Consider the following 27,966-nt stretch of genomic DNA (forward strand, 5'->3'; position numbering starts at 1 on the left):
AAGAGTAAGAATAATAGACCTTATAGTTAGGTGGTGTTTCATAGTTTGTGAAGTGTTTCCTCATGCTTGGTCAGGTTTCTTCTTTATGCAGCACTGTATGGAACTGGGCATGTTAGTTCCATTTTAGAGAAGATGAATGAGGCCCTGAGGATTGAGTGCTATGCCCAAGCCACAGGCTGCTCAGTGGCTTCTATGTCCTGCCCCTTCTGGGATACCTGTTGCTTCTTCTCTGTCCCCTCCATCCCTACATGTGAACCCAGGAGGAGATGACTGCTCTAGTGGCTTGGCAGGTGACACTTGGCAGGTCACTCAAGAACTTTCCCACTCTTTTTTTTTTTTTTTTTTTAAGAGAGAGAGAGGAGAGAGAGAGAGAGAGAGAATTTTTAATATTTATTTTTTAGTTCTCGGCAGACACAACATCTTTGTTGGTATGTGGTGCTGAGGATCGAACCCCGGCCACACGCATGCCAGGTGAGCGCACTACCGCTTGAGCCACATCCCCAGCCCCCAACTTTTCCACTCTTTATGCCTGGTTCCAGCTACACCCATTGTCCAGGATTCAGATGACCCTGACCTTTCTCCTCTCTAGTCTCTGACTCTCTGTTCGGGGTGGATGACATGGACCACCAAGCATTCTTAGCTGGGGCTTCTACTCCCATCATTCCCACATTGGGGGCTGCAGGTGACACTGAGCAACTCCCTGGAGCCTCTTCTCAGGCTCACTTTTTCTGCTCCCTTCCTGGAATGCCTTCAGCAGGTAGCTACCTCCACCTGGTGATGCTGTCTGGCCTCTCCTATGAGAGGAGGGATTTACATGGAAGAACCCTTGACAGTCCAGAGACATAGAATCCCTGCTAAGGCAGAGAGCAGGGTGGGAACTCATCTCCCACATCACTTCTTAATTAATGTTTAATTAATGTGTGTTATAGGTCAGTAGAGTGGTGCACTGGGTAGGGCCTGTGAGGGTCTGATGAATCTCTGTGCCCAGAAGTGGCATTTTGAATGGGCTTCTAGATACCCTGCACCAGTCAGATGAACTCAGGCTGCCCACGCTGCCAGAGTGACACGGTACACGTGTCAAGGATATACTTGGGTCAAGACTGCAGCCTAGGACCTGTCGTGCTTTAACTTCCACTTGATTGTGTGTGTGTGTGTGTGTGTGTGTGTGTGTGTGTGTGTGTGTGTGTGTGTGTTGCTGGGGATTGAACCCAGGGCCTTGTGCAGAAGATAGAGAAACCCACAAGCAAATGATCTGCGGGATTCTTTCCTGGATGAGGATCTGTGGTCCTAACATCCTCTTAAATTATTGCATTTGGCTCTGAGCAGAATCTGAAAAGAGGAACTGAACGAGAAAAAAAATACCCTTTATATCATTCCTTAGACTTTTAAATAATTTCATCATCAGTTGCCTAATGACTGCTTTCTCTCTCTGGAATGTGTGCTTCCTAAAGGCAAGAACACACCAGGTGCTCAAGAACTATCTGGAATCCCCATCAATGGCATGGTGGGGAGATTAAACAAGGAGAGGTTTAACAAGTCTCACTCCCACCCCAAACCCAGAAGCACACTGGATTATTTCTAGAACAATCTGACAGCACAGTGACTGTTGGTGCTGGGCCCTATGTACATCTGTGCCCAACTCCACCACCCCTGACTTCATATTTCATACATTTGATTTAAGTGGGTTATGAACTCTCATTTTTACCCCGTATACAGACTGCAGAATCACATCGGTTACACATCCACGTTTACATATTGCCATACTAGTGACTGTTGTATTCTGCTACCTTTCCTATCCCCTACTATCCCCCCTCCCCTCCCCTCCCATCTTCTCTCTCTATCCCATCTACTGTAATTCATTTCTCTCCCTTGTTTTTTTATTCCCCTTTCCCCTCACATTCTCTTATATGTAATTTTGTATAACAATGAGGGTCTCCTTCCATTTCCATGCAATTTCCCTTTTCTCTCACTTTCCCTCCCACCTCTCGTCCCTGTTTAATATTAATCTTTGAGAATTCTCATGCTTTTCCTCCCTGCTCTGTTTTTAGTTGCTCTCCTTATATCAAAGAAGATATTTGGCATTTGTTTTTTAGGGATTGGCTAGCTTCACTTAGCATAATCTGCTTTAATGCCATCCATTTCCCTGCAAATTCCATGATTTTGTCATTTTTTAGTGCTGAGTAATACTCCATTGTGTATAAATGCCTCATTTTTTAATCCATTCATCTATTGAAGGGCATCTAAGTTGGTTCCACAGTCTAGCTATTGTGAATTGTGCTGCTATGAACATCGATGTAGCAGTATCCCTTTAGTACGCTCTTTTAAGGTCTTTAGGGAATAGTCCGAGAAGGGCAATAGCTGGGTCAAACGGTGGTTCCATTCCCAGCTTTCCCAGGAATCTCCATACTGCTTTCCAAATTGGCCGCACCAATTTGCAGTCCCACCAGCAATGTACAAGTGTACCCTTTTCCCCACATCCTCGCCAGCACTTGCTGTTGTTTGACTTCATAATGGCTGCTAATCTTACTGGAGTGAGATGGTATCTTAGGGTAGTTTTGATTTGCATTTCTCTGACTGCTAGAGATGGTGAGCATTTTTTCATGTACTTGTTGATTGATCATATATTCTCCTCTGAGAAGTGTCTGTTCAGGTCCATGGCCCATTTGTTGATTGGGTTATTTGTTTTCTTATTTAATTTTTTGAGTTCTTTGTATACTCTGGATATTAGGGCTCTATCTGAAGTGTGAGGAGTAAAGATTCGTTCCCAGGATGTAGACTCCCTATTTACCTCTCTTATTGTTTCTTTTGCTGAGAAAAAACATTTTAGTTTGAGTAAGTCACATTTGTTGATTCTTGTTTTTAACTCTTGTGCTATGGGTGTCCTATTATGGAATTTGGAGCCCGACCCCACAAGATGTAGATCGGAGCCAACTTTTTCTTCTATCAGACGCAGAGTCTCTGATTCGATATCTAGCTCCTTGATCCATTTTGAGTTAACTTTTGTGCATGGCGAGAGAAAGGGTTTGATTCATTTTGTTGCATATGGATTTCCAGTTTTCCCAGCACCATTTGTTGAAGATGCTATCCTTCCTCCATTGCATGCTTTTAGCCCCTTTATCGAATATAAGGTAGTTGTAATTTTGTGGATTGGTTTCTGTGTCCTCTATTCTGTACCATTGGTCCACCCGCCTGTTTTGGTACCAGTACCATGCTGTTTTTGTTACTATTGCTCTGTAGTATAGTTTGAAATCTGGTATCGCTATGCTGCCTGATTCACACTTCCTGCTTAGAGTTGCTTTTGCTATTCTGGGTCTTTTATTTTTCCATATGAATTTCATGATTGCTTTATTTCTACAAAAAATGCCATTGGGATTTTGATTGGCATTGCATTGAACCTATAGAGAACTTTTGGTGGTGGTAGCGTCTTGACACCATGGAAATCTGCAAATACTTAACAGGAGGGCTTCTTTTGGCAGGGTGGCGGGAAGAACTGGTTGTTAGCACATGCACAACTGAGGGGAGCAGGAAGAGTACAGACCTCTAACAGGAAATGAAATCACACCCCATTTCACTTACCTTTTATAACCCGCCTTTAGTAATATCACTCTGAGGTTACAGGGCACATTTGAATAACCAAATATGATTTCATGATGTAATCTCAATGATATCAGAAATAACAGCATATGCTGGAATAGTGCAGGCAGCTGCTGGTGCAGGAATTTATTAGACTGAGACTGTGACTGTTCAGCTGACCTCCACAGAGCAGAGGCCTGGACTGGACAGACAGGTAAGTACTTACTAAGACTGCTGCAGATAAATTTTAGGCCCTTCTCTGGCTTTTAGCATGGAAGTTTTTAGTTTCTCATACCAGACTCCAACCCAAATATGAAAGAAAAGGCAGTACTCCCACTGCACCTGTCAGCAAGGACCAGCAATAGATGTGGCACAGTACTGCCAGCACTAGCCAGGCAAGGAGAAGGGAGACACTCGCTGTTCCTTATGTGAGGTCACCATAAACACCCTCAACTGACAGCCTCATTGCTGGAAGTCCACTATTCTTTCACTTCTATGGATTCTAAAAAGGCAAGGAAAAATTCTTTCGCAACACTTGGACCAGTTCCTTTTCTTCCAGACAACAGGCAGGTTTTAAACCTCTGGTTAAAATATATAAGTGGGGGGAGGACTAGGGATATAGTTCAGTTGGTAGAGTGTTTGCCTCACATGCACAAGGCCCTGGGTTCAATCCCCAGCAACACACACACACACACACACACACACACACACACAATCAAGTGGAAGTTAAAGCACGACAAGTCCTAGGCTGCAGTCTTGACCCAAGTATATCCTTGACACGTGTACTGTGTCACTCTGGCAGCGTGGGCAGCCTGAGTTCATCTGACTGGTGCAGGGTATCTAGAAGCCCATTTAAAATGCCACTTCTGGGCACAGAGATTCATCAGGCCCTACCCAGTGCACCACTTTACTGACCTATAACACACATTAATTAAACATTAATTAAGAAGTAATGTGGGAGATGAGTTCCCACCCTGCTCTCTGTCTTAGCAGGGATTCTATGTCTCTGGACTGTCAAGGGTTCTTCCACGTGAATCCCTCCTCTCACAGGAGAGGCCAGACAGCATCACCAGGTGGAGGTAGCTACCTGCTGAAGGCATTCCAGCCCAAGAGTTGGAGGTCTGGGTGGGCTTGCTGGTTTCCAGAACTACTGCAAAGATTCAGGGATCTCCAGGCCCCTGAGGAGAGGAGCAAAAGAAAGTCATTAGTAATCAACTATTCATAGCCTCAGCCAGACTGAATAGCTTTGCAGGTGGCCCCAGGGTTCTGTGGAGAGGCCTCAGGCCTCTACTAATAGTTACAGTGTAGTTGACAGAGTAAGCAGGGGCCTCACCCAAAGTGAGGTCAGGTGGGCTCTGTAGAATGAGGCAGGACACTCAGACTGGACAGTGCTCCTTACTGCACTGGGCAAGGGCCACCTGTAGGATCCCTTGAGGAGCTTATAAACATATTTCTGAGGGGCCAGCCTGGAAGGCACATGTTCAACCAGCCCCAGGTAATCAGATGCAATTCCTCTGGAAACTGCTAAGGAAGGTTCTTCACCCTTCCCCTGGAGTGGGGAGGGGGAGGAGAATGTGGAAAAGCATCCCTTAGAGTGCAATTCCTTGGGAACACTTAGATGGTGGAGCATTCCATGAAAGTTAAGTTCTAGGTCACAAAAATCATTACATTGGCTTTAATATAATTAGGGGATTTTCTTTGTGCTCATGTTTGCTCCCCACTGAATCTCTCGGTCTCATTCTCATTTTGCACATGAAGGTAGACTGCTTTAGCCAGAAATTGTAAAGATCTGCAGTTCTCTACTTTGTGGTAAACTGTAGAAGTTTAAAGAGGCAGGTCTCTTATTTCAATGTACTTGTAGGAAGCTCTTCACAGTTTTTATCCAGTTTCCTTCTAGTTTGCAGAAGTGAGCTTCTTTTCCCTAAGCTGAAGTCTTCCAGAGCCAGTGTGCTTCTGGGTTTGGGGTGAGAGTGAGACTTCTAAAACCTCTTTCCACAAACTTTGAACTTAAAGCAAACAATATTTTGCTCATGGTGACTGCTGAGTGAGCAGTGAAGTGCAAGGGGTTGACCATGTCTTCAGTGTGTGCTGTGCAAGGCTCCAGGCCCCAGAACCCACTGCAGATGAGCATCACATGTATGGTCTTTAGGAACTGTGTTTTTTCTCCCTAGTGCCAGCTCAATGCCTGCTAGTTTGGGGTGCTAGCAGTCTGCAGCACCAGTGCTGGATTATATGAATATGGATTTTCTTGGGAACCTTTTTAATCCGAATGGTCCATTCTCTGCCTAGTGGCCTGCCTCGTCCTCCATATCTGGTCTATGTCAGGAATGTGAAAAGTTGTGGTGTTTCAAAAATTCTGACACCAGAATCCCTTTTATTTAAAATTATTGAATAGCCCAAAGAGTTTTTGTTTATATGAACAATTCCTGTTCATATTTACTACATTAGAAATTAAAACTGATAAAGTTTAAAAATACTTGTATATCTATTTTAAAATAACTATAATAAACTCATAAATGTATTATGGAAATGGCTTTTCAAAAAAGGTAAGAAGACTGATGTTTTACAGTTAAGTGTCTTGCATATCTGATTTAAATAGAATCAGCTGGATTATCATATTTGCTTTATTCTCTGTGTTGTGGTTATGTTATTTCAAGTCCACCAAAAACAAAAAACAAAAAAAACCTACTGACTCCTCAGATCTGTAATTAGAAAACAGAAGGGTGACCCCTGAAAGGGAGACCCTCAACCCCCACCAAGGGCCTTCAGACTGACCACAGTTGTGAACTGTTGACCTCTAAGAAGGTAAGATAGGAATAGAATACAATGTAGAACATGGACTGCACCACAGAGTCAGATGGACAAGGCATTCTCCCGCCAGTCAGGAGCTGAAGGCCGAGGCTCAGGGCTCTTCCCCTACCTGGTGTGGACCTGAGCACCCATCTTACTGTGCTGAGTACAGCACTCTGTGACTGAAAATCGCATTTAGAATCTCATGGAACACACTGGGAAATTTTTTCTAGCTTGATAAGTTTCTGGCATAAAGAAAATCAGTTACACTTTCTAAGACTCTGCAACATGGATGACTTGACTGGTTTGAGTAGTAACTAAAGATGGGAAAGGCTAGGGTTCACAGGTATTCAGTGAATCTAGGAGGTGATAATGTTTATTATTATTACCTGGAATTTATAGTAGCTTTCTAACAGGGTCGATTGCCAGTATCTCATTGGGGGGTGGCTCTTCCTGCCCAGGAGAATGTAAGCCACCTTAAAACTTAAAATGTCTCAAATAATTAGTAAATAACAAAACACAAACATTCAGAAATATATTTACAAACACAAAGACCCTGATAGATCTTGTCCACATTAGCTCTGGAACTAGACAAAGAGAAGATGGCTCTGGTGTTTTATTTAACAGGGTACATCAAAGGCAAGGATAAGGTTTCAGGGGCTGAGTCTTGCTTCAAGATGTCTAGTAGTCAGGTTGATTGGTATCTTCTCAGGTCACACCTGTCTCAGGTGCATGTGGGATCTTTAGCAGAGTTTGAGTGGTAAGTTCACTGGCATCAGGTGGTCAGTCGCTGTGGTGGGTGCTAAGGGAAGTTCCCACTGCCACTTATCTCCTCACTAGGCTACCATGAGCAACGGTCTGCACACAGCCCACAGATGGCACATGACAGCTCTCTTTTCTGCACAATTGAATTTCAAATTTTGTGAAAATCAGTTATTGAGCTGAAACTTTCCTTTGCCTCTGGAAGTACATTAGTAAAATTTCCAGGCTCATGTGGAACATTATAGTTAATAAAGTAATATAGGGTCACTCTTCTACCTTGAATGTAAATTGTTTTGCATTAGTACTTCAGAACTGTGGTATACATACCTCTTTTTCTCTCTGTCTTGTTTGGAAGTGGGGTCTTGAGAACGTGTGTGGTATATATCTGCCAGATATGTGTCTTGCTGTTCTGCTTATGTTAAAGAAGCGGAGGCCGAGGTTCAGAGAACTAAATAGTCTACTCAGAGCTGTACATGCCAGAGGTGGGAGGTGGGTAGGCAGGGTTCCAGACTAGTAGAGTAGAACATTTGTTCTGTGAGCACTGCGGAGAATTTTATTACTTTTTAGCAGCAGAGTAACATAGACAAGGAATATCTAGGAAAGAATTGTTGGGGAGAGGTAGAGCCGTAAAGAAGTGACTACAGAACAGAAAAGACGTGACGTTGTCATACTCTTCAGTCACCTTCAGACCAGCCCATCTGGATGGATTAACCACTTTCTCAAGAAGCTGAAGAAAACATATAAATTAGCTCCCTCCTCTGCTGAGACCAAATAACTATAAATAACATGTGGCCAGATGCACCTCTATTGACCTGACCTGTGTTCAAGCGCGCCTGTAAATATCCTATCTTAGCCAGGAGCTTTTATGCTCCCTGGAAACCCGCCTCCTGTGCGTCACATTCCAGAGGGAGGGGACAAAAAACAGAAAAAGCCCCCCCCACCATTTTATTTGAATGTCAGCTTTTGGTGAAGATAATCAGGATTTTTGAGACGTTTCTGTTATTTTTTTTTTTAACTCTTCTGTAAGGCAACTCTTGGGTGAAAGGAAACACCCTCTGCCCGGCAGCCTGTTGGGGGACATGCCTGTGGTTTGGAGTACATAAATGTGCATGCGATGAGACGCATTTGCCAGCAGAGTCCATGTGGTCTTGGAAAGGTTGACTGGGGGGCCTGTAACAAGAGAGTAGGGTGGGGGCTCAAGAAACCAGGACTATCATGTTCCTCTTGAGAATGGAAGTTCAATGGTTTTCTTTTTGTTTTCTGTTGAAATGTAGACATTTGCAAGACCAAAGATCATTCTGATTTTTTTCACCTGAATCACCACCAAAAAAATAAAAAGCTTGATTTATTGCTGATTTTTGAATTGCAAACATTATTCCAGAAACAACCAGCTGACCTTGTTCAGAGAGCAGAGGTGGTGTTAAAGGCTGATTTATGTTATGATCCAGCTTCTAAAGATTGTTGCTTTAATCTGAAGCACATTGCATTTCTGGCTCAGTAGTCGTTCTTTTTCATTATAATTTCTCTGTATTCTCTTCCCAGGGCGAACCTTTCCAACACATCCGTATTTCTCTGCCCAGCTCGGAGCAGGGCAGCTGTCACTTTACAACATTTTGAAGGCCTACTCACTTCTAGACCAGGAAGTAGGATACTGCCAAGGCCTCAGCTTTGTGGCAGGCATTTTGCTTCTTCATATGAGTGAGGAAGAGGCGTTTAAAATGCTCAAGTTTTTGATGTTTGACATGGGACTGCGGAAGCAATACCGGCCAGACATGATAATTTTACAGGTATAGAACATTCTTTATGTCTTTAATAATAAAAATAAATGCTAAAAATTTGTGTTGTCCCTCTCATGTAAACCTAGGGAGCCTTTCTAACACCTGATAATCTTCTAATAGTTGACATTGCTGATAGCTTTTTCTGTGCGAGACATTGTTTCTTGTGCTCTGTAGACTTCCACAATGACCTATAGGAAGATACTATTAATTGGCTCATTTTGTTGATAGGAAAACTGAGGCTCAAAGCAGTCACATCTTTGGGCCAGGTCACACAGCTAACAAGTAGCAGAACTGGTCTCTGCCTCTGAGACCTGCTTCCCAACCCTATCATCCAGGGTTCGGCTCACATGCCACGTCCTGGGAGAAGCTCTTCCTGATCACTGTATGCTGTGACCTCCCTCTTGCACCCCAGCACACTGTCACATCAGCCTCCTCATTTCTTTGGCATAACATCTTTGCTGCCAGAAATTACCTTTTTTTTGTTCATTTGCTCGTTGACCTGTTTTCTGGCTTTGCTTGGCGTGTGAGCGTCATGGGAGGGGAGGTTGTGATAGTGTTGAAGCTGTGTCTCTAGTTTCAACAGTGGTACCCAGGGTGGAGTGGGCGTAGGCAGTATCTACTAAAGGAACAGGTCTGTTGAAGGAGGCCAGACTGAGCAGCATGTCCACACGCCGGGCACTGCCCTCCACATTTCAGAGTGAGGAAGAGCACTGGATCCTCCTTTGGGAATATATCTAACTGTTGCTTAAAATGTTGGAACTTGTGTTTATATGTTCATTTCCCAGCAGAGTTCTGTAATTTCAGAGCCTTAGAAAGTATCATTAGAGCCAAGGACTTTGAGAATCCAAAATTACATGAAGATCGTTCTGCCTCAACCTGTGAATATGAACCACATGAACACGAATCTCGTAGAGGGATTGTTCCGTCCACTAAAAGATTTGACCCACAAAGTACTTTCCACACATTGTCAGGTTTTTCCTCCATTCCCTTCATTATCTTTAATGTAGAGGCATCGTCATCAAAGTGGAATTTTTTAATTTCCTATAATTCAGCATAACACACAAATCTTTCAGGGGCCAGTGGCCTCAGTTGATTAGACTTTGGCTGATGTTTAAGAGAAGTTTATTTTTTACGCCTCTGAAAGTGGTTTTATTTTTCCTCATTTAGGGTAGTACATACCCAGCTTGGAGCATCTCAGTTGGATTCTGACCCTCTTTAAAGGTTATTGTTTCCTTAGGCCAGGCCATGGATTTGCTGGGCTGGATAAAAACAAAACAAAACAAAACAAAAAAAAAACCCTGAGAGCCATGGGGCTGCTGGGAACTGGAGTGAGCTTCCTGCCAGAATTGTAACATTCTTTGAGGAAGGACATCTTGACTTTGGAGTCGAACTTTAATTGGAAAAAGTTATTCACCTTAAGAAAAATACTTAACTTCCTATATGATCTTACCCCGGATCTATGTATTCCATATATTATAAATCTAAAAATTACATTTGTCCTGCCTTTTGTGAGTTCACAGGGAACTGAACCATGTATGGTGGATGTCTCTGGAATTGTGACATGCCCTCAGTTTATTCTCAGCAGAGAGACTGGCCTTGTATTTCTAATTCACCTGCATCCGAGTTTCTCAAAGAATATGTATTCGTATAAGAATTTTTGAAATGCTAGCACAAGGCAGATGTTGAGATTCCCTTAGCCAAGGGACACAGAGGACGGTAAAAGAGAGTGTTAGGGTATTTAACACTAGTGTCCTGGGCCTGTTCCCAGCCAGTGCCTCTTGCACCATGGTCCCCCAGGAAGCGCTGTTGAAGGAGTTAATAGCTGAGGTCAGCGACTGCCTCAGCCAACTAGAAAGGTTAAAGGGCCATGATTCCCTTAGGCGTGAGGATGGGAAAGTTGGGGTACAGCGCCCATCTTGGATTCTCAGCACCCGTGGGCACCTGTCCCTGCAGATCCAGATGTACCAGCTGTCGCGGCTTCTCCACGACTACCACAGAGACCTCTATGATCACCTGGAGGAGCACGAGATCGGCCCCAGTCTCTATGCTGCACCCTGGTTCCTCACCGTGTTCGCCTCGCAGTTCCCACTGGGCTTCGTAGCCAGAGTCTTTGGTAAGCATTCTCCTGTGGAGCAAGAAGCATTTCTTGTCACTTAATCCTGGATCTGCTTAATTTTGTAACTGTGCCACTCATTAGGAGCAGGGTATTACTGACAGGCTGAGTTTAGTGAGGGTTGGTTTTGGGACTCCTGCATCCTGGATTTCCAGAAGCTTCCCTAGCTGTCTCTACCTTGAGAGTTTAGTCAGATTCCCCTCACAGCCCTATGGCTGTCCCTAAGGGAGTCTTGGTGGGGCAGACTTGGCCAGGAGCCCTGTCTTCAGCCTCTCTGCCCCCTGCCTCTGGCCTGGTACTCTTTCTGGGTTCCTTTTCTGTGTCCTCCTTCCCTTCTTTGCTCTCGCTGCCTCTAGCTCTTCTTTTCTCTAGTTACTTTGGAAGACCTCTCCGTCAGGTTCTGAGACAACTCTGTGGGTGACTCTCTCCTCTTCTACCCTGACACCTCTCACACCCACGGCTATGCCCTGCTGTGACCTTAGGTTGTCTGTGGGCCACACCTACCCTTTTCTTGATTTTACTCTTTGAGAAGCATGGGAGTTCATGGGTAAAGTCTCACAGTCTCCTTGAGATAAGCAGGGACTAGGGCCATCCTTTTGCATATCGGGAACCTGGTGAAATACCATGAGCACAATCAATTCTTGTACGACTTATTTTCCCCAATTTAAAATGAAACTAACATTTTTGACAATTCAGGTTCTATTCACTTATTTTTTTATTGTGAAGGAAATGTCCTTTATGGAAAGTCATTTGATAGTTTAAAAACATGTAATCTTATACTTTCAAAGATTTATTTATAGAATCAAAGAACATCTTAAAGGGAATGTAGAGAAACACTGATATTACTATTTCAGGTGTATTTTGTAAATTTTACATATTATATAAAAAGCCAGGTATGGTGACGTACCCTATAATCCCAGCTCCTTGGGAGGCTGAGGCAGGAGGATTCCAAGATCAAGACCAACGTGGATAATTTAGTGAGACCCTGTATCAATAATAAAATAAAAAGTGGTAGAGTGGTAGAGTGCTTGCGTAGCACACACAAAACCCTGGGTTCCATCCCTAGTATTCGGGGGAAAAATTACAGATATTAGATCTCTAGCTGTGGCCTTCAGTTTTTCTTGTTGTTTTGTTGCCAGTGATTTCTATGGTGGTTTTTTTTTTTCTTTCTTTACTTTGGATAAATTTTTAAAAAATACATCAACCCACCTTACTTATAGTTTCTCATAATTCTGTTTTTTAAAAATTTATTTATTCTAATTAGGTATACATGACAGCAGAAAGCATTTTGATTCATTGTACACAATTGCAGCACAACTTTGGTTGGACACAATGCAGCATCACACCATATGTGCAGTCATACTTGCATCTGCGGTAATGATGTCCATAATTCTGTTTTTCATACAAGGTCACAAAGAGGACTGAAGATTGAGGGAGAGAGGAGAGAATGCCATTTGTTAGTTTGAAAATAGCCCAGGCACTGAATTCCATGGTTTGGGAAGAAAGTCCTCCCCAGGGAGCTGGGCTGACCACCAGCTGGAGCTGGAGGAACTGCATGGTGGCCACTGAGTCACCCCTGCCTGTGGACCACTGCTGGAGCTTCTGCCTGCAGGGAGTTCTGGGCTCTGGGGAAAAGTCTTTCCTTAGGCTGCATAAGTGGGCAAAAGACATGAAAAAAGAAGCAAAGAGCCCTTCTGTTGTGAAATAATTTAGAGCTCTCTGAAGCTCCTTCTAGAAATGAGTTCATAAATAAAAGCTGAGGAGGATGTTTTTCTCTGTGGAGGCAGTGGTGGGTTTTGGAGTTTCTTATGTAGTATAAAGGTGCCAGTGTTGCCTACTGGATTAAGTGGGTTCCTGTCTGGCTGATTGAGGGCGCCAGGGATTACAGGCAGCCATGGGAGCTCAAGGAAGCCTTGTGCTGTGACGTCACTCTGCAGACTCTACTGGATGTTTTTGCATAGTCCTTATAGCCTTCAGGTCTTGAACAATTTAGTTGGTTCCACTGAAAAGATGTTTTTTAAAAACCATTTCTAAATACAGTTTTGGTGACTTTAACCCTGTTTGTTGAGCCCCAGGTGGAAGGTAGCTTAGTTTTAAATTCTGAAGCCTGCCATCCAGACTCTCATCTTTTTTGGCCTGGGGCCCATTTTATTATAAGCCTTTAAGCCTGGATAAACCCTAAAAACAAACGGACCTTTGTTGACTGTTCACTGTTTTATACATCAGTAAAAGATTCTCCGCTTGCATCAGCATAGCTCACGTATGAATTATAGGTCACTTCAGATTAAGGAAATCAAGGATTTGCTATCTGAAGGGCAGCTACCAACAATATGTGTGCCTCAGCCATGCTTGGTAGTCACACTGATTAGCTGTCATCCTGCCTGGTGCCACACTGCTCTCCTCTATATGTTTCTGGTTGAAGGTTAGCAGGGCCTTGGGGAAAATGCTTATTCTGTTCACCTTCTAACCACATCTTCCTGTAGGGAAGAAAAATCCAGAAAATAGGAGCTGCTTGCTCCTACTGGTGGAGGAGGCTGCAGTGTTGGGCTCCTAGTGTTTTCCTCTAGGATGTCCTGCCAAGGAGATGACGAGGTGGTGGGGCATGAAACTGAGGGTTTTGCATAAGCCACCTGTAATGCAATGCAGGCTTTAGTGAAGTTTTAGGACAAAAATAGACTGGGAAAACAAGTATGTCTGTATGGCCAGGAAACCGTCTGGCCATTCAGGCAATGTCATGCAGTGACAATGAAGTGAGTTTTTAAAAATCTGTATAGTAAGCTGGGTGTGGTGGTGCATGCCTTGTAGATGGTAATCCCATCTTCTCAGGATGCTGAGGCAGGAAGATAGGAAGTTCAAGACCAATATGGGCAATTTGTTGAGACCCTGTCTCAAAAATTTAAAAAAAAAAAAAAAAAGAGTTGGATATGTAGCTCAGTGGTAGAGCTCCCCTGCGTTCATTCCTCAGTAACAAAAGGACAGAAGGAACGAATCTGTACAGTTGTTGTCAGCTTTCCTGACAGTTGTTGTCAGCTCCCCATCTGCTCCTGATAGGAATGTGCCACAACCAGCAGGCCACAGGCTCCTGAGAGAAAGTCAAGGAGAGGGGTTAGCCTGGACAGAGACAGGTGGCTGGGAAAGAGAATACCACGTGAGTTCACAGAGGAAAATTTCACTTTGAGATCACAGGATTGTAAATAGAGGTCCTGTACGCTGGAACATGGGAACAGGACTGTTGCAGCATCTCTAAAGGGAAGTAGCTAGTGGAATTCTCAGCGAATAATGTGCGAAGTTGTGGAGTCAGCCTGATTTAACATTCCCTCAGCTTCCTGTGTGTTTCTAGGAGGCTTGAAAAAACTGAGAGGAAAGGGAAGGGACAGGAGGAAAGTCCTATGGAGAGGGATGGACTGCAGGTTGTGCCTGGGCTGCTGCAGTGCTGCTGATGCCTCCAACAGTTCTCTGCATACAGTGGTTTCCAGTGAAGACCTCAGTGCACCTTTCCCAGGACATTACTGGTTTGAAAAAATCCAGCATGCAAATGGATATGGATATGGATTGGAAGCCATACAAAACTAAAATACTTGGGGTGAAGCAGTGGGGGGATTATAGTAACTTATTTTACAGCCATTGAAAAATTATCTTTAATTTCTAAAATTTCTAGAGTGAGGGGGGAAGTACTGATTATGTAAATATAGAGTCTCTCCCAAATGCCGTCAGATAGATTTAAAAAAAAATTTTTTTTTTAGTTGTAGATGGGCATGATACCCTTATTTTATTTATTTTTATATGGTGCTGAGGATTAAACCCAGTGCCTCACACATGCTAGGCAAATGCTCTACCACTGAGCCACAATTGTAGCCCCTGTCAGATAAGATTTAGGAGGCCAATTGTCCCATGCCAGTTGAGGGGGTCTTCCTTCAGCCCTTTCAGCATGTTCTTTCATCAGGTACCCAAATGAAATTCTTGTTTAAGACCTACCCAGTCTACCAGAAGCTTCTGGGCTGAAGTGGGCACTGGGAGCAGGAGGTGTGGGAGGTGTGAATGGAGCATTCATCTCGACTGCCAGTAGGCCCCATAAAAGGCACCTTTTCTCTCTTAAGCTAAGGAGCTCTTGCCGGGATGAGACTCAGAACCTAGATGTCATTAGCGTCACCTTCTTGCCAAGGCACTGACCCATTCAGAGCAGAGGTAAAGTGGGCAGTTGCGGAAGGCTTTACGTGCCTTGACCAGAGTGGGAGTGGAAGGCCTTGATGAGCTGGCTGTGCACCCCACAGTCTGCCCCACATAGCCAGTGTTCTTCCCTCTACCAAAGTGCCTTCAGTCCCCTGCACAGGAGGGGCTTCTCTCACACCTTCCCCACCTACACACTGCTCAGGATGTTACTGCCTGACTTCTCACCTAGCAGTTCCCACTGGCTCTTCAAGCACTCACCATCCTTGGTCCTTCCCATCTTCGTTATCCTCATAGCACCCTGGCTACCAAGCCAGCATGCATTGGTGTCTCTGCAGTTCTTCTTTGTGCTTTTGTTCATGGCTAAATCCTCAGTGCCTGATAGCAACTAATGCTTAAGTTAAATTAGAAGAAACTCCTCAGGAAGAGTGCTCCAGAAGGTCTTGGGTAATATAGGAAAGAACCTTTCCATTTTATTCCATTAAATGCAAACAGACCCAATAAAATACACATGACCAGGGTTATATTTTTTTTTAACATAGCAATAAAAAGACAAACACACAAACACTTCTCCAAATTTTCTTTCATTTTCTTCATACAATCCAAAAAAGTCCTGGTTTAGAATTGTAAGAAGCACTATCTTAAGTCATTGTGAAAACAAAGATTCTAAGGATATGAAAGTCAGAAGACCTATTGCTGACTTCAGAACCACTGATCTGGATTATATATTTGATCATGCTCTTGAAAGCTCCCAGTAATTATCTCCGTTGGCTTAGATGTGGTGATAGTGCACCTAATTTTAAGGTACAGTTTTAAGGTACTTGTTCCTCAGAGACTAAAGATCCCAAGCCATAAGAAATCATTTATTTGACAATGAAATCCTTTCCCCAAGATTCTTGCAAAAAAAAAAAAGATCAATTTTTATTCTGAAAGAGAAATTTTTGTAAAGCTATAAAATGTTCATATATTAAAAGGAAGTTGTACTAGCTTAACCACTAACCTCAAATCTAATTTGTCTTTTTTTTAGCAATATCATTTCTGTTTAAAAATGCATCTTGTACTATTATAGATCTTTTAATTTTATTTCCTGTAGTGGTGAATTACATAAATAGACCATATTTTTAATAAACATTTGCTGGAATATTCTTCCATGGCACTGCCTCATTATGGATCATACTTCCCTGAAGAAGTTTAGTTTTCAAAGATCCCATTGGTTCTCTAATTGTCTTCGGAGCCTCGACAGCCAGCCCTGTGTAAGAATACCAGGGATCTGGCATCCCTTCCCATCCTGGGGCCACCTAGGACCGTCAGCAGCTGGGATGTTAGTGAAAGCTGTGTGGTACCCATGCTGATCAGCCATGGCAGGCTGATCTCAGGACTGCCGTCACCTAGCATAGGACCTGTCCCAGCTAGCACCAGCTCCAGTTGTGGTTAGGGCTTTGTGAAGTCACAGCATCTCAAGGGCTAACCTGATAGGTTCCCAGGCCCCTTGTTTCTGCTTTTTGCACTTTGTTTGGAGACTGCTCTGACTGAGTTCCCTACAGGCAGAGCAGCAGTCAGCCTTTGCTTTGCTGCTGCTTAATGGCTTTTACATGTTATCAGACCAAACCTGGAAAGGTGGCCTAGCAGGGATTCTCTAACCTCTTTTTTTCCCCTCAGTTTTCTTGAATTGACATTTACAACTGCTTCATTCTTTCCATTAGCCTGTAGCCAAAAAGCAAAAGAAGAAAAAAAAGAAAAGAAAGAAAGAAATTCACTCTTGCCTCTGATTTTACTTCTACTTGTGTCTTTAAAATTGTATATTTTTTCTTATGCTTATTATTCCAGTTATTAGATAACTGGTCTGAGTTTAGTCACTTAATTACTAGTTGCTATGGCTATGCTTTAACCTCAGGACATTTGCTTCTCTTTGTCCAGTGGAGTCACTTCTCCAAGAAAGGGGGAGATGGCTGGGTTGCTTTCAACTGGTTGACTTGGCCACTTGCCTGCCTGCCCTTGCACTATGTAATATAAATATAGGCGTTGTTATGATTTGCCAGTTTCTCTGCAAAAATATAGCAAGAACTTGAAAGTAGCCTTGACAAAGTTCTTTAAACTCCTTAGCGAGAAAAGTGTTTTTTTTCATCCATTATTATATTGAAATTCAGGATGCTCATTTATATAATGTGCTTTTGCAATGGTGTAGACTTTTTACAGTTTTTAGAGATCTTTTTAATCCTATCCATTATTAGAAAACTGTTTTACTTATTCTATCTTAATTTCCATAAAAATATCTTTCAGTTTATCCATTTAAAAATGTTTTAGTAACTTCTTTAAAATCCAGAACATTCTTAGAAAAAATAAAAACCATTTTCTTTTTCTCAATATAACTTTTAAAGCATACTTGAATTTAAATCATTTTCAGAGTGGGGGAAAAGAAAGATTTATATGAACCTGTGACAAAGTCTAAGCAGTGTGTTTTTCTATTATTTTTATTATTTGCAGTATTGTCTTGACAACCCTATCTGAAATAGCACACTCTGAAAAAGAAAATAAAATTTGCAGTTTGGGGTTATGTTTCCTACCCTTCTGCTCTATGATGTGAAGAAAAGGAAACAGAATGGTATTTTGTCAGAAACAGGCATGACTTAACTCTGTTTCTGTTTTCCCAGATATGATCTTTCTTCAGGGGTCAGAGGTCATATTTAAAGTGGCTCTGAGTCTTTTGGGAAGCCATAAGCCCTTGATTCTGCAGCATGAAAACTTAGAAACCATAGTGGACTTTATCAAAAACACACTACCTAACTTGGGCTTGGTACAAATGGAGAAGACCATCAATCAGGTATGATTCAGTCCTGACCTTCCAGATACTTATCGGTTCCTGGGTCTGTAAAAGCTTAAATTTCTTCTGAGCAGAAGCTGTTTCCTGCTGCTTTCTGTTCTGAAGAACATCTCTCATGGTGCCTGGCGTGTAGGAGGCACATCACAAATATATGCTGCGTGATTAAATGTGTGCCTGGGTGTATATGCTGTGAGTGTCATGGTGAAATGATGCAAGGAAACTTGGGGGCAGTGTTCAGGTGTGGCAGCAAGTTCAAGTCATCAGTAGTTGCTTTCATTTAAGAACCTTCGGCTCTAGTAGTTCTCCTGAAATGTGTACATTTGTACAGTGTAGACTTTCATAAAATGAATGATTTTTCTGTTGAATGGTATTAATTGAAATTAACTCTTTGATAGCAGAGTTGTGTTAGGGGCATATATTCTATGACTGTGTAGTTTTTTGTGCTTTTCCCCCAGATTTCAGTTCCACATCTGTGGCTGCAGTGCCTCTGGTTTCTTTCTGTGGTAGAGTTGTTGCTGTCTGAAATGGTGGAGTTTTAGAGGTGGATTTGGCTGAGAATTACAACTTGGCTAGATGGTAAATGGTTTGGATTGGTCCTGGGAGTAGATTTCAGTTCTGTGTAAGGAAGAATCTTGCGGTAACTATTGCTGATAATGAAGGGCTAAGCAGTTTAGCAGAAGACAGTCCTCATCAAGTGTCCAGAGGCCAGGTGACCAAGAATGTGCTGGAAGAGGTTTCATCTCTGGGTCACTGCATAGTCAGCAGTCAGGCCTCTCCTAAGTCTAGAACCTGTTCCAAATGTAATGAAAATATAGAGCAGTCAGGTAAAAGCAAATAATAGAATGAAGCTTTTTTTTTTTAATCCTTATTCTGGAGATTTCTTATAGTCCAGCTGATCCAGCAGTTCCAGTGGATTGCATCCAGATGCAGTGTTTTTGATCTTCATTTGCTGCTCCATCTTAGGTGTTAAGCACAAGTTGGCCTGAAAAAGGAGAGTTTTCATACCTGTTGTTACTTTGGACCTCTGCTCATTGCATAAACCAGTGTGAAAGAGGATTTCCTTCCCACTCACACTGATCTTGAGCTAACTAATAAGCTCCATTCTTGATGTTATTTTACTTCCCTGGCACAATCCTCTGGAGGTGGATGGCTTTGGCTTATTGAGTCCTTGCTTTTTGCTAGGTTCTAGGGAATCTACACATACATATGATCTCATTCAGTCATGACCGCATTCCTGAGAGGATATAAAGTGGTTAATTTACTGGCCCACACTCACTCTGCAGTGGAGGGGAAGGGTGGGGCTTCAACTTGTCTCATCTCAAATTGCTTTAGCAGCTGTTCAACATTCAGTGCCTCTGGGAGTCATTTAATTATGGAGCTTTCTTTGTTTTATCTGCATCCTAATACTGAATTATCTGCCTTTTGCATTATTTAATTTGTGTTATATTTATATTTATTCCCTTCTTATTTCTTTTTCTGTCTGTTTCATAGCTGCTGGGCAAACCAGAGTGCCTTGCTTACCTGGACCAAATCTTCATCTAGTGAGTGCCCACTTCCAGCTTGTCCTGGCTCTGGGACAGGCCTCTCAGTGACATTCCGTTTACTTTCTGGGTGTGGAACTCCAGGAAGAATCCCATTTCTCCCCTATTCCATAAAGGGTAGTACTTACCCAAAGTACCTGATATCCTAGTAGTCATCAGGTACCCTCTAAATGTTGGAAGTGTACAAATGGGAAGAGAAATTGTGTAGAGATGTACCTGATTTGTTTCAGGTAACTGTTTTGAATTTGGCATTCAGTGTTACACTGACTCCTTAACAAGTCTAGGATTAGTATAGTAAGGCAACGGGGCTTAGAGAGTAACATGCCCGGCACTGCATGCCTGAGGGCAGGGCTTACAGGGGCAAGGCCATGGGTTCCTGAAGGCTGCTGCTAGAGTCAGGTGGGAGAATCCAGACAGACTTGGAAGAATAAGTCAGGGTCATCCAGCACCTTGCAGAGTGGCAGGAAGTGTTTTAGGCTTCGCAGCTCACAAGGTCTCTGCTGCAGCTCTTCAGCTCTGCCTTTGTAGTGCTGAAAACCCATCAACAACATGTAAAGGAATGAATTGGCTGTGTTGCAATAAAACTTTATTTACAAAAATAGGAAGTGAAACAAATTGGTTCACAAGCTGTGGCTTGCTGACCCCTAAGCTGGAAGATAACAACACATGCCAGAGGCTTAGAGTGGGAGAATGGGCAGTTCCAGGTTCCTGGGATGTTACAGCAGTCAGACCTCTCCCCTTCCGGGGGAGGGGGTGGTGTAAGGGTGTAGGTTGCACAGAATCTGCAATGGGGGCCCAGATTTTCATTTCAGCAGTGATTTTGGTAGAAAACAGATAAACTCTGCATAGTCTCCTTGCCTTCTGTTTTTGTCTAGAACCTGGCATCTGAGTGTTCTGTTAGCCTGGCTATCTCTTCCCCGCCAGAGAGTGCTTGAGTCTTGAGTCCTGTGTGGAGATCAGATCTGGGCATGGTGCAGTTCTTCAGCAGGCTTAGAGCTGCCAGGCCTGAACCTGGGCGGTCCACGGGGTGAAGGTGATGTGTGCTCATTGCACACCTCAGAGCATGGGCCCTGAAGATGACAGGTTGCAGTGGGAGAGTAGAGTCTGGGGGGTTCTCTGTGACAGCTATAGCCCCATTTCTTTATGTGCTGTCCCTATAGTCAGCTTGGTCAACATTCTGAATGGAAGAGAGACTTTTGGGCCAAGGACAGGGTTCTGGAGCTCTAGTTCAGTATACCCAGGTTGGGATCAGCCACAGTGCATTGACAGTGCAGATAGAAGACCCAGGGTCTCCAAAACCTCCATGACAGTTCCTTAGTGTGACCTTATACTCTCTGAAGGAACTGTCAGTTGCATGTAAACACTAGCATCTGCTGACCCCAGCCACAGTTGGGAGGGAGAGCCTGTGGTCTCTTTTCAGCATCCTTTGGGTCTATTCGTTGTGGCCCCAGCATTATCATTAGATCAGACTCTGGAGCCCACCCCAGACCGCTGAGTCAGAGTCTTTATTTTTACAAGATCACTTTTTTACAAGAAGGGGACTCACTTCTACAGGACCATTTGAAAGCTCTAAAACTTTAAGAACTGGTCTCTTGCAATTGAGCTTGGTAGGATGAAAGCAAAACCCTAGCAAAGTTCCTGTGTTCAGAAGATATTGCAACTGTGAGGTGGCTTCTTCTGCTCCTTGGGGAGGGAGCCCTCCAGTCTTGGGCAGTTTGCACTATTGAAATGATTAGTTTTGTAAAAGGACCAACAGTGCCCCACCAAGAGGGTGGGACAGTAGAGAGAGTATTTTACCACTGGCATTGTTTAAAATTGCTCACATGTGGTGGTAATAAAAGCAGACCAACTCTTAGTCGACTTTTTTGTTTTTAAATTTACCACAGACAGTGCTCCCCTTGCTGCCGACACCCATGCCAGCTGCTCCCACTGTCCATTCCTGGTGATTGGGAAGCAGGGTCTGGGGATTAGGAAGGTGGAAAGTATGTGGCTAGTTCTGCAGGCCACCAGAGTTAAGGCTTTTATTATACAGTGTCCATGAACTACAAAGAGAAACCCTGAGTCTCCCATAGCAAATGAAGAACATAAACAATCCACTGAAGGGGAGAGCCAGTAAACACTTGTCTGGGAAAATACTTAGATTCATGCATAATTTAAATTTCTGCATAATATACAGTGCTTACCTACTAGATGACAAAACTGACATTTTTTAACGCCAGGATACAGCACCTAGGGTATACTGTATCTGGCACATTGGTACGTTGGCAGTGACATTGTGCCTTGACTGTTGTTTCCACTTGGGAAGCAATTTGGCAATATGTGTCACAAGCAGTAACATGTAAAACCTTTAACTCAGTAATCTCAGTTCTTGGAATGTATCCTTAGGATATAATCCAAAATATGGAAAGTCCATTTGTATAAGGGTATTATTTTGGAGTTGTCATTTATAATACAAAAATTTGAAAGTAATAAGATATCCAACACTTGACATAGTCATGGTACAATAAGTGGGTAGGACGCATGAAGTCATTTATTATGGTTATGAAGACACAGCAACATGAAAGAGCTCTTAGAATATACTATTAAATGAAAAAAAGTGAGAGGAAATTTTGTTTTTAACTAGAAAAACATTTATGGAAATAAGGATAAAAAGAAATAGAAGATGGGAATTTTATTAGTAATTTTTCTTCTGTTTTGCAAGCTTCCTATAATGTAGCTATATTGTTTTAATAACAAAAAATGAATGGTTTATCTTTGTGGCAAGATATTGAAAATCGGGTAATAACTAATCCATACTTTGGCAAACAGAAAAGAATGTTCCCTTTTCTCCTGTTCCAATTCTAGAACTTTCCTGAAACTGAGAGTCAGGATGGTGGGAAGGCATAGATCAACTCAAGTGCCGTCATCCTGCCATGGATCCAGAAGAAAGATTACATTCAGAGGGGCCAGGTGCCTTGCAGCTGTGGCAGGATGAGCTGAGCACTTGAGCACTGCTCCTCCACTACATCCCTGTCCCCGTCCTGTGGGGTTAGGTGTCTTTAACATTTCTCTTTTTTTGTTCAGGCTTTAATCTTAGGCCTTCCTGTTCTTTCTCTAGCTAAAACTGGCACCAGCAGTGTGTCGCTTGTGTCCTCTTAAGTGTGCAAGGACAAGGATCCCTCCTGCCACCACCACCCCTTCTGTCCTTTGCCCAAGTAATTTGCCTGGGGCTAAACACATTGTTCAGGAACCAGGATTCTTTCCCCACCCGCCACACACTGTCATGGTTTGGGATCAATTCTGGGGCATAACTGCAGAATCAAGGTCTGTTGAGTGTTTTGGCAATCAGGAGGTGGTTGATGCAATTAAGCCGAGGCAATTAAGACCCAAAGTGGCTCCTACAGAGGAATGGAGGCCTGGAAGAGTGTGTGCCTTTAGCCACAGCTGAGAGCCATTAGTCATAACAGGTCATCCAAATGTGTAAAGAAACTGAGGTTTTGTTCCTGAGTTTTCTAGGTTAAGAGATGATTTAAAAATAAATTTTTTGTGGACAAAATAAGTAATTGTGTTTATGGCACTTATTTAGTACCAGATTTATAATTACACAGAGGTGCCACAGCACTTTTGTGGTTTTTGCTTTTCAAAAGTTCCATGACATGGCACCCATTCTAGTTTTGCTGAGGCACAATGTTGAAAAGTGGGGGTTTGTGACAGGTGTGTGCAGCCAGGCATGTGCAGGGTGCTGTGTGAGTCATCTCATTTCATTCTCAGCACTGGTAGGTGGTGTCATTTGCCCCATGTTGGAGGCCAGGAACTGAGGATGGGGAGGTTAAGTAATGCTCTCAAGATGATTTAGAGTTTCCAGTAGAGCCACCATTTCATCAGTGACCTTGATGGTAACATGGAGGTGGTGATTGCCACTGACCTCTTGGTTATTCTGGAGGCCAAGGGAAATCAGTTCGACACAGTCCCCTTATCTCTCTCTCTCATCCACTTGATCTCATGGTCTCATGCATGATCTCTTGTAGTTTAATTCTTAGTCACAGAATGACTTTTGAATCCGTTTAGTGTTAATCACTGCATTAAACTGAAAACCAGGAAGATGAAAAATTCACCTTCATGGAAAATAAGATTATTGGCAATTGTGACAAAGTAAACATAGCTTTGGGGGGAAAAATTGATGCCAAGGGAGGTAGCTTGGATGTTCACAGGGTGCCAACAGGGGACGATAGCTTCCCACTGCTTTCTAACTTGTGTTGGAGCTTGCTTTGTAAGGAAATGCAGTAGAGGTAGCTCTGCTCTTGCAAAGCCTCACTTCAGTCTGGAGTGTGTTCTGATCAAGCAGACATTCACCTGGGCCCGGCGCAATTGCATTCTCAGGTCCACATGGGGGCCTCATCCCTTGTGCTAGGAGGCCCTGGCCCATAGGGTTCCTTGGGAGATAATGGGAAGGAAAGAGGACATACTGGGCAACAGCAGCATCTGTCTCCTGACTCCCTGCCCCCTTGCCCTATGGAACCCTGTGGCTTTCTTGCCAAGAGAAAGTACAGACACCATCCCTGAGTCACTTGTGCATGTAGAGCTTCATTTCACACACGTGGTTTTTTCATCACTACTGCTGTGATGGGAAGGGAGACAACTCAGGCATTGTTTCATATTCACTCATCTGTGTGGGTGGCATTTGGGTTTTGGCTCATTTCAGCATATCTGAGCAAAGGACACAGTTCCATTACTTAGCTGTTCTTGAAACTCTGAAAACTCAGCTGAGTTATAATTAAACTTTGACTTTGGTGACTGTGCAAATAGACTTCTATTCTTTTGTTTTTTTTTTTCTCCCTTTAACCCATAGTTGATCTAAGCTAATAGAATTTTGAGAGAAAATAAGTAATAACAAAATAAATTTTTGGAAGTTTTTTTAAAACTAAGGTTTGGCTTTTGGAAGGTGAGTATCAAGAACCTGTACTTTTTGTTACCTCAGAATTATTTCTGGATGCCTCTTCTATCCTTTCTTCCCAAATTAAATGATTATCTTTTCAGCATAGAGAGTTTTCCTTATTTATCATGTCTTGCTAAGCATATTGCTAAGCATGAAGAGGTGATTGATAGATGCTCAGTGACGTGTGTGTGTGTGTGTGTGTGTGTGTGTGTGTGTGTGTGTGTGTGTGTGTGTGTGTAGGCTTACATGTGAAATTTTTCTCTTATTTGGAGCCTGATGGCCTTTCTGTATCTAACAGGTGTTTGAGATGGACATCGCTAAACAGTTACAGGCTTATGAAGTTGAGTACCATGTACTTCAAGAAGAACTTATTGATTCCTCTCCTCTCAGTGACAACCAAAGAATGGATAAATTAGAGAAAACCAACAGCAGCTTACGCAAACAGAACCTTGACCTCCTTGAGCAATTGCAGGTAGAGCATATTTATTAGACAGCTTCCTGAACCATGGTGCATAGTCGTTCATTAACTCACCAAAGGCACCAGCAGACTGGGCTTTCCCATGACCAGAGGACCTTTTTCACCCTGATCTGTTTGTAGTTGGGATCAAAGGTATCTAAGGAGAATGGGTCTTTTTATTTCGGAGCAGACATATTATCCTTGCAAAGGTCAGACGGCCCCAGGGCTTTCTGGGAGGCTTTTTTCTTACCCTTTTAGGAGAGACCCAGAGACCAACCTGGCTCAGGATGCTGTGGCACTATAAGTCGAATGCCAGCGATTGTGTTTAGAGTAATGACAAGAAGCTGAGAGCCTTAACTGCCATGAGGGAAACAAGCTGGGTCTGCGGAGGGATGACAGGGGAGCAAAGGGACCCAGGAATCTACCTAACAAAATTAACTAAAACAGTGGTCGTTACTTGTGAATCTTTGGTGTAGATGCAAGCTCCCCTTTGAAACGTCCATCTCCATGTGGGTGAGGACCTAGAGGAGAGAGGTCACAGGGCTGTGCACATAGGGCTGAGGTGCAGCAGCACTGAGGCACGGTCCAGGCCCTGACCCTGCCAGACGTGGAGTAGCCCCACCCCCACTGTCACCTGGGCAGACTGTTACCACTCTGTCTTGTTCCCTTATCTGTGTGACAAGGACAAAAGAAGACCTCGATACAGAGAATAGCTCCTTTGTCAGTCAGATGACATAAAGTGGCCATATGTTCTACTTTTTTTTAATGTCATAAATGGGTGAATGCTGTTATTGTTCAGGGATTGTTTTAAGAGTATTTTTAAATTTTTAAGTTACTCTGGAGAAAAATGGATATTTTTCTTAAAATATGTATTTTATGGAGTTACTGGGCTATGGGTAGAATAAACTTTCTATCATGATCTGAGCCTGACTGTTCTGTAGAAAGTTCCTGCTTTACAGACTGGAACTTGGCTGTGATATGAGAAGGGCCAGCATTTGAGATCCTAATATAGACTAGCTCTTGTCTGAAAGGCATTTATCCCAGCAGACCCTGGTAGATGTTTGCTGAACAGGAACAAACAGAAAATACTTTCCTTAACCAGTCCTAACTACCAGTCACATTCTGAAACATTTTTCTCTTCAAGAGTGAAAATGTGCCTGTATACACTGTCCCCAGAAGTCTGAGCTATAACCCGAAGGGAGGTCTCAGGGGAACAGAAAGCCTCATCTGGCCTGCAAGAGTACAGTGCAAGTCACAGTACAGGTGACCATTTAAAATGGCTTCTGAGCCAACAGCATGTCCCTGAAATATAATGTGACGGAAACCCTTGTAATGCAGCTCCCATTTGCACTGGAAGCATCTGTCTTGTTAAGACCAGCGGACTCACATAAAAGGCTCATTTTCTTAAGCTAATGCCCAGGTGGTTTTGGTGATGAAGAGTGGGAAACCATCTGATACAGCTTCTGACCTTTAGAAAGGTCAGGGAGTTGAGAAAAAAAAGATGCTCATTCCTCAAGAAAGTGGTGATTGGTAATTATAGATGTTCTCTCTGGAATGGTCTTTGTCTTGACCTAGTGGTTCCACACTTGTGGGAAAATCATTCAGGATTCCTGTTTATGCCAGTGTTATGGTTTAGATATGAGGTGTCCCCTAAAAGCTCATGTGTGAAACAATGCAAGAAAGCTTAGAGGTGGAATGATTGGGTTATCAGATTTTAAACCTAATCAGTTGTTAAGCTCCTAATAGGGATTAATAGGGTGGTAACTATAAGTAGTTAAGGTGTGGTTGAAGGAGGTAGGTCACTGAGTGTGGGACTTTGGAGGTTGATTTTGGCCCTGGTGAGGGGAGCATGCTTGCTTGCTCTCTGTCTGTCTCACTCTGCTTCCTGATGCCATGTTTTGAACTGCTTTCTTCCTCCACACCTTTCTGCCTTGGTACTCTGCCCCACCTCAGGCCCAGAACAGTGAAGTTTGTCATCTGTGGATTGAGAATTCTGAAACTATGAGCCCCAAATAAACTTTTCCTCCTCTAAAATTGTTATTGTCAGGTCTTTTGGTCACAACAGTGAAAAACCTGACTAAGACAGCCAGTCACCACAATTACTGAGTCCTGGCTGTGCTGGAGACCACCAGGCTGAGTGGGACACTGCAGCTCTTTAAGAGTTGGGCTGGGTTGTGGTATGTTAGTGGGGGTTTTAGGTGTAGTTTTTCATCCTCTCTGGGACTATCCATCTCACATGTGGGAAGCCTGCCTCCATTTTGTACAAGAAAGGTGTCCAGTATAATCCTGAGGTTTTGTGTGTAACCCCCCCCACACACACACACACACACACACACTGCCTATATCAGAATTGACCTATTTCTTAACTTGGTTCTATTCATATGGTTGATGAACATATCACAGTCCCTTTTTGTTTATTTGGTAAACATATAGGAATGTGTCTAGAAGCTAGAGGTGAAGTTCTTCAGCCTGTTTGCCCAGTAGCACTTCCAATGACGACATGGACATGCCAGACAGTGCCACATGGCAGTGCATGTAGATTTTTTCACTATAATCAGCAACTACAAGCTCTTGAGCACCCACACTAAGCTAGAGTCTATAGGACGCCAGATCATGTGAGAGAAGACGTGACTTTCTCTATAAAAGAGCTTCATTCTTACTGAGGAAAGCTGCCATTCTTGCAGAATGGGAAATGACTGTGCAAAGTTCACTACTAACCATGCAAAATTAGCTCACTTCTAAGCTGCATGTTTGTGAACATGTTTGCTATTCTCTGAGTTGTGTGGTATACCTTGCAATGCAGTGAGAATTCAGAGTGATGGGGTAGGTCCTGGTTCAGGCCTTGACAATGGGTAGGATTTTGATGGTCGAAGAGTAATGCATAGAGATGTGCATAGAGCTGACCAGCTGTGCCTGTTAGTCTTTTTTTTTTTTTGAGTGTTCTAGTGGCACAATTGGAGTTAGACCTGAGTTTTCTGTTCAGCACAGGGATTGTCGTTTTTTGTTTGTTTTTAATACTTTAATCCATTTATTTATTTATCTATCTATC

The 27,966-nt window shown here is 43.1% G+C and overlaps 1 protein-coding gene across 6 annotated transcripts in view; it reads left to right on the forward strand.

The window, feature by feature from the left end:
* Tbc1d1 (TBC1 domain family member 1) overlaps positions 1–27,966 on the forward strand; it is a 214,402-nt gene that overhangs the window by 183,135 nt on the left and 3,301 nt on the right. For 5 of the 6 annotated variants that reach the window (XM_078021180.1, XM_078021181.1, XM_005319905.3 and 2 more), the window contains 4 exons: positions 8,668–8,912; positions 10,857–11,016; positions 17,835–18,004; positions 24,759–24,932. In XM_078021180.1, coding sequence (XP_077877306.1) covers positions 8,668–8,912; positions 10,857–11,016; positions 17,835–18,004; positions 24,759–24,932 — 749 coding nt within the window. Of the gene's footprint in view, positions 1–8,667; positions 8,913–10,856; positions 11,017–17,834; positions 18,005–19,495; positions 19,546–24,758; positions 24,933–27,966 lie in introns of those variants that run through there. The other variant, XM_078021183.1, reaches the window with a different exon arrangement.

Source organism: Ictidomys tridecemlineatus, chromosome 9, assembly GCF_052094955.1.
Source record: "Ictidomys tridecemlineatus isolate mIctTri1 chromosome 9, mIctTri1.hap1, whole genome shotgun sequence".
Taxonomy (NCBI): domain Eukaryota; kingdom Metazoa; phylum Chordata; class Mammalia; order Rodentia; family Sciuridae; genus Ictidomys; species Ictidomys tridecemlineatus.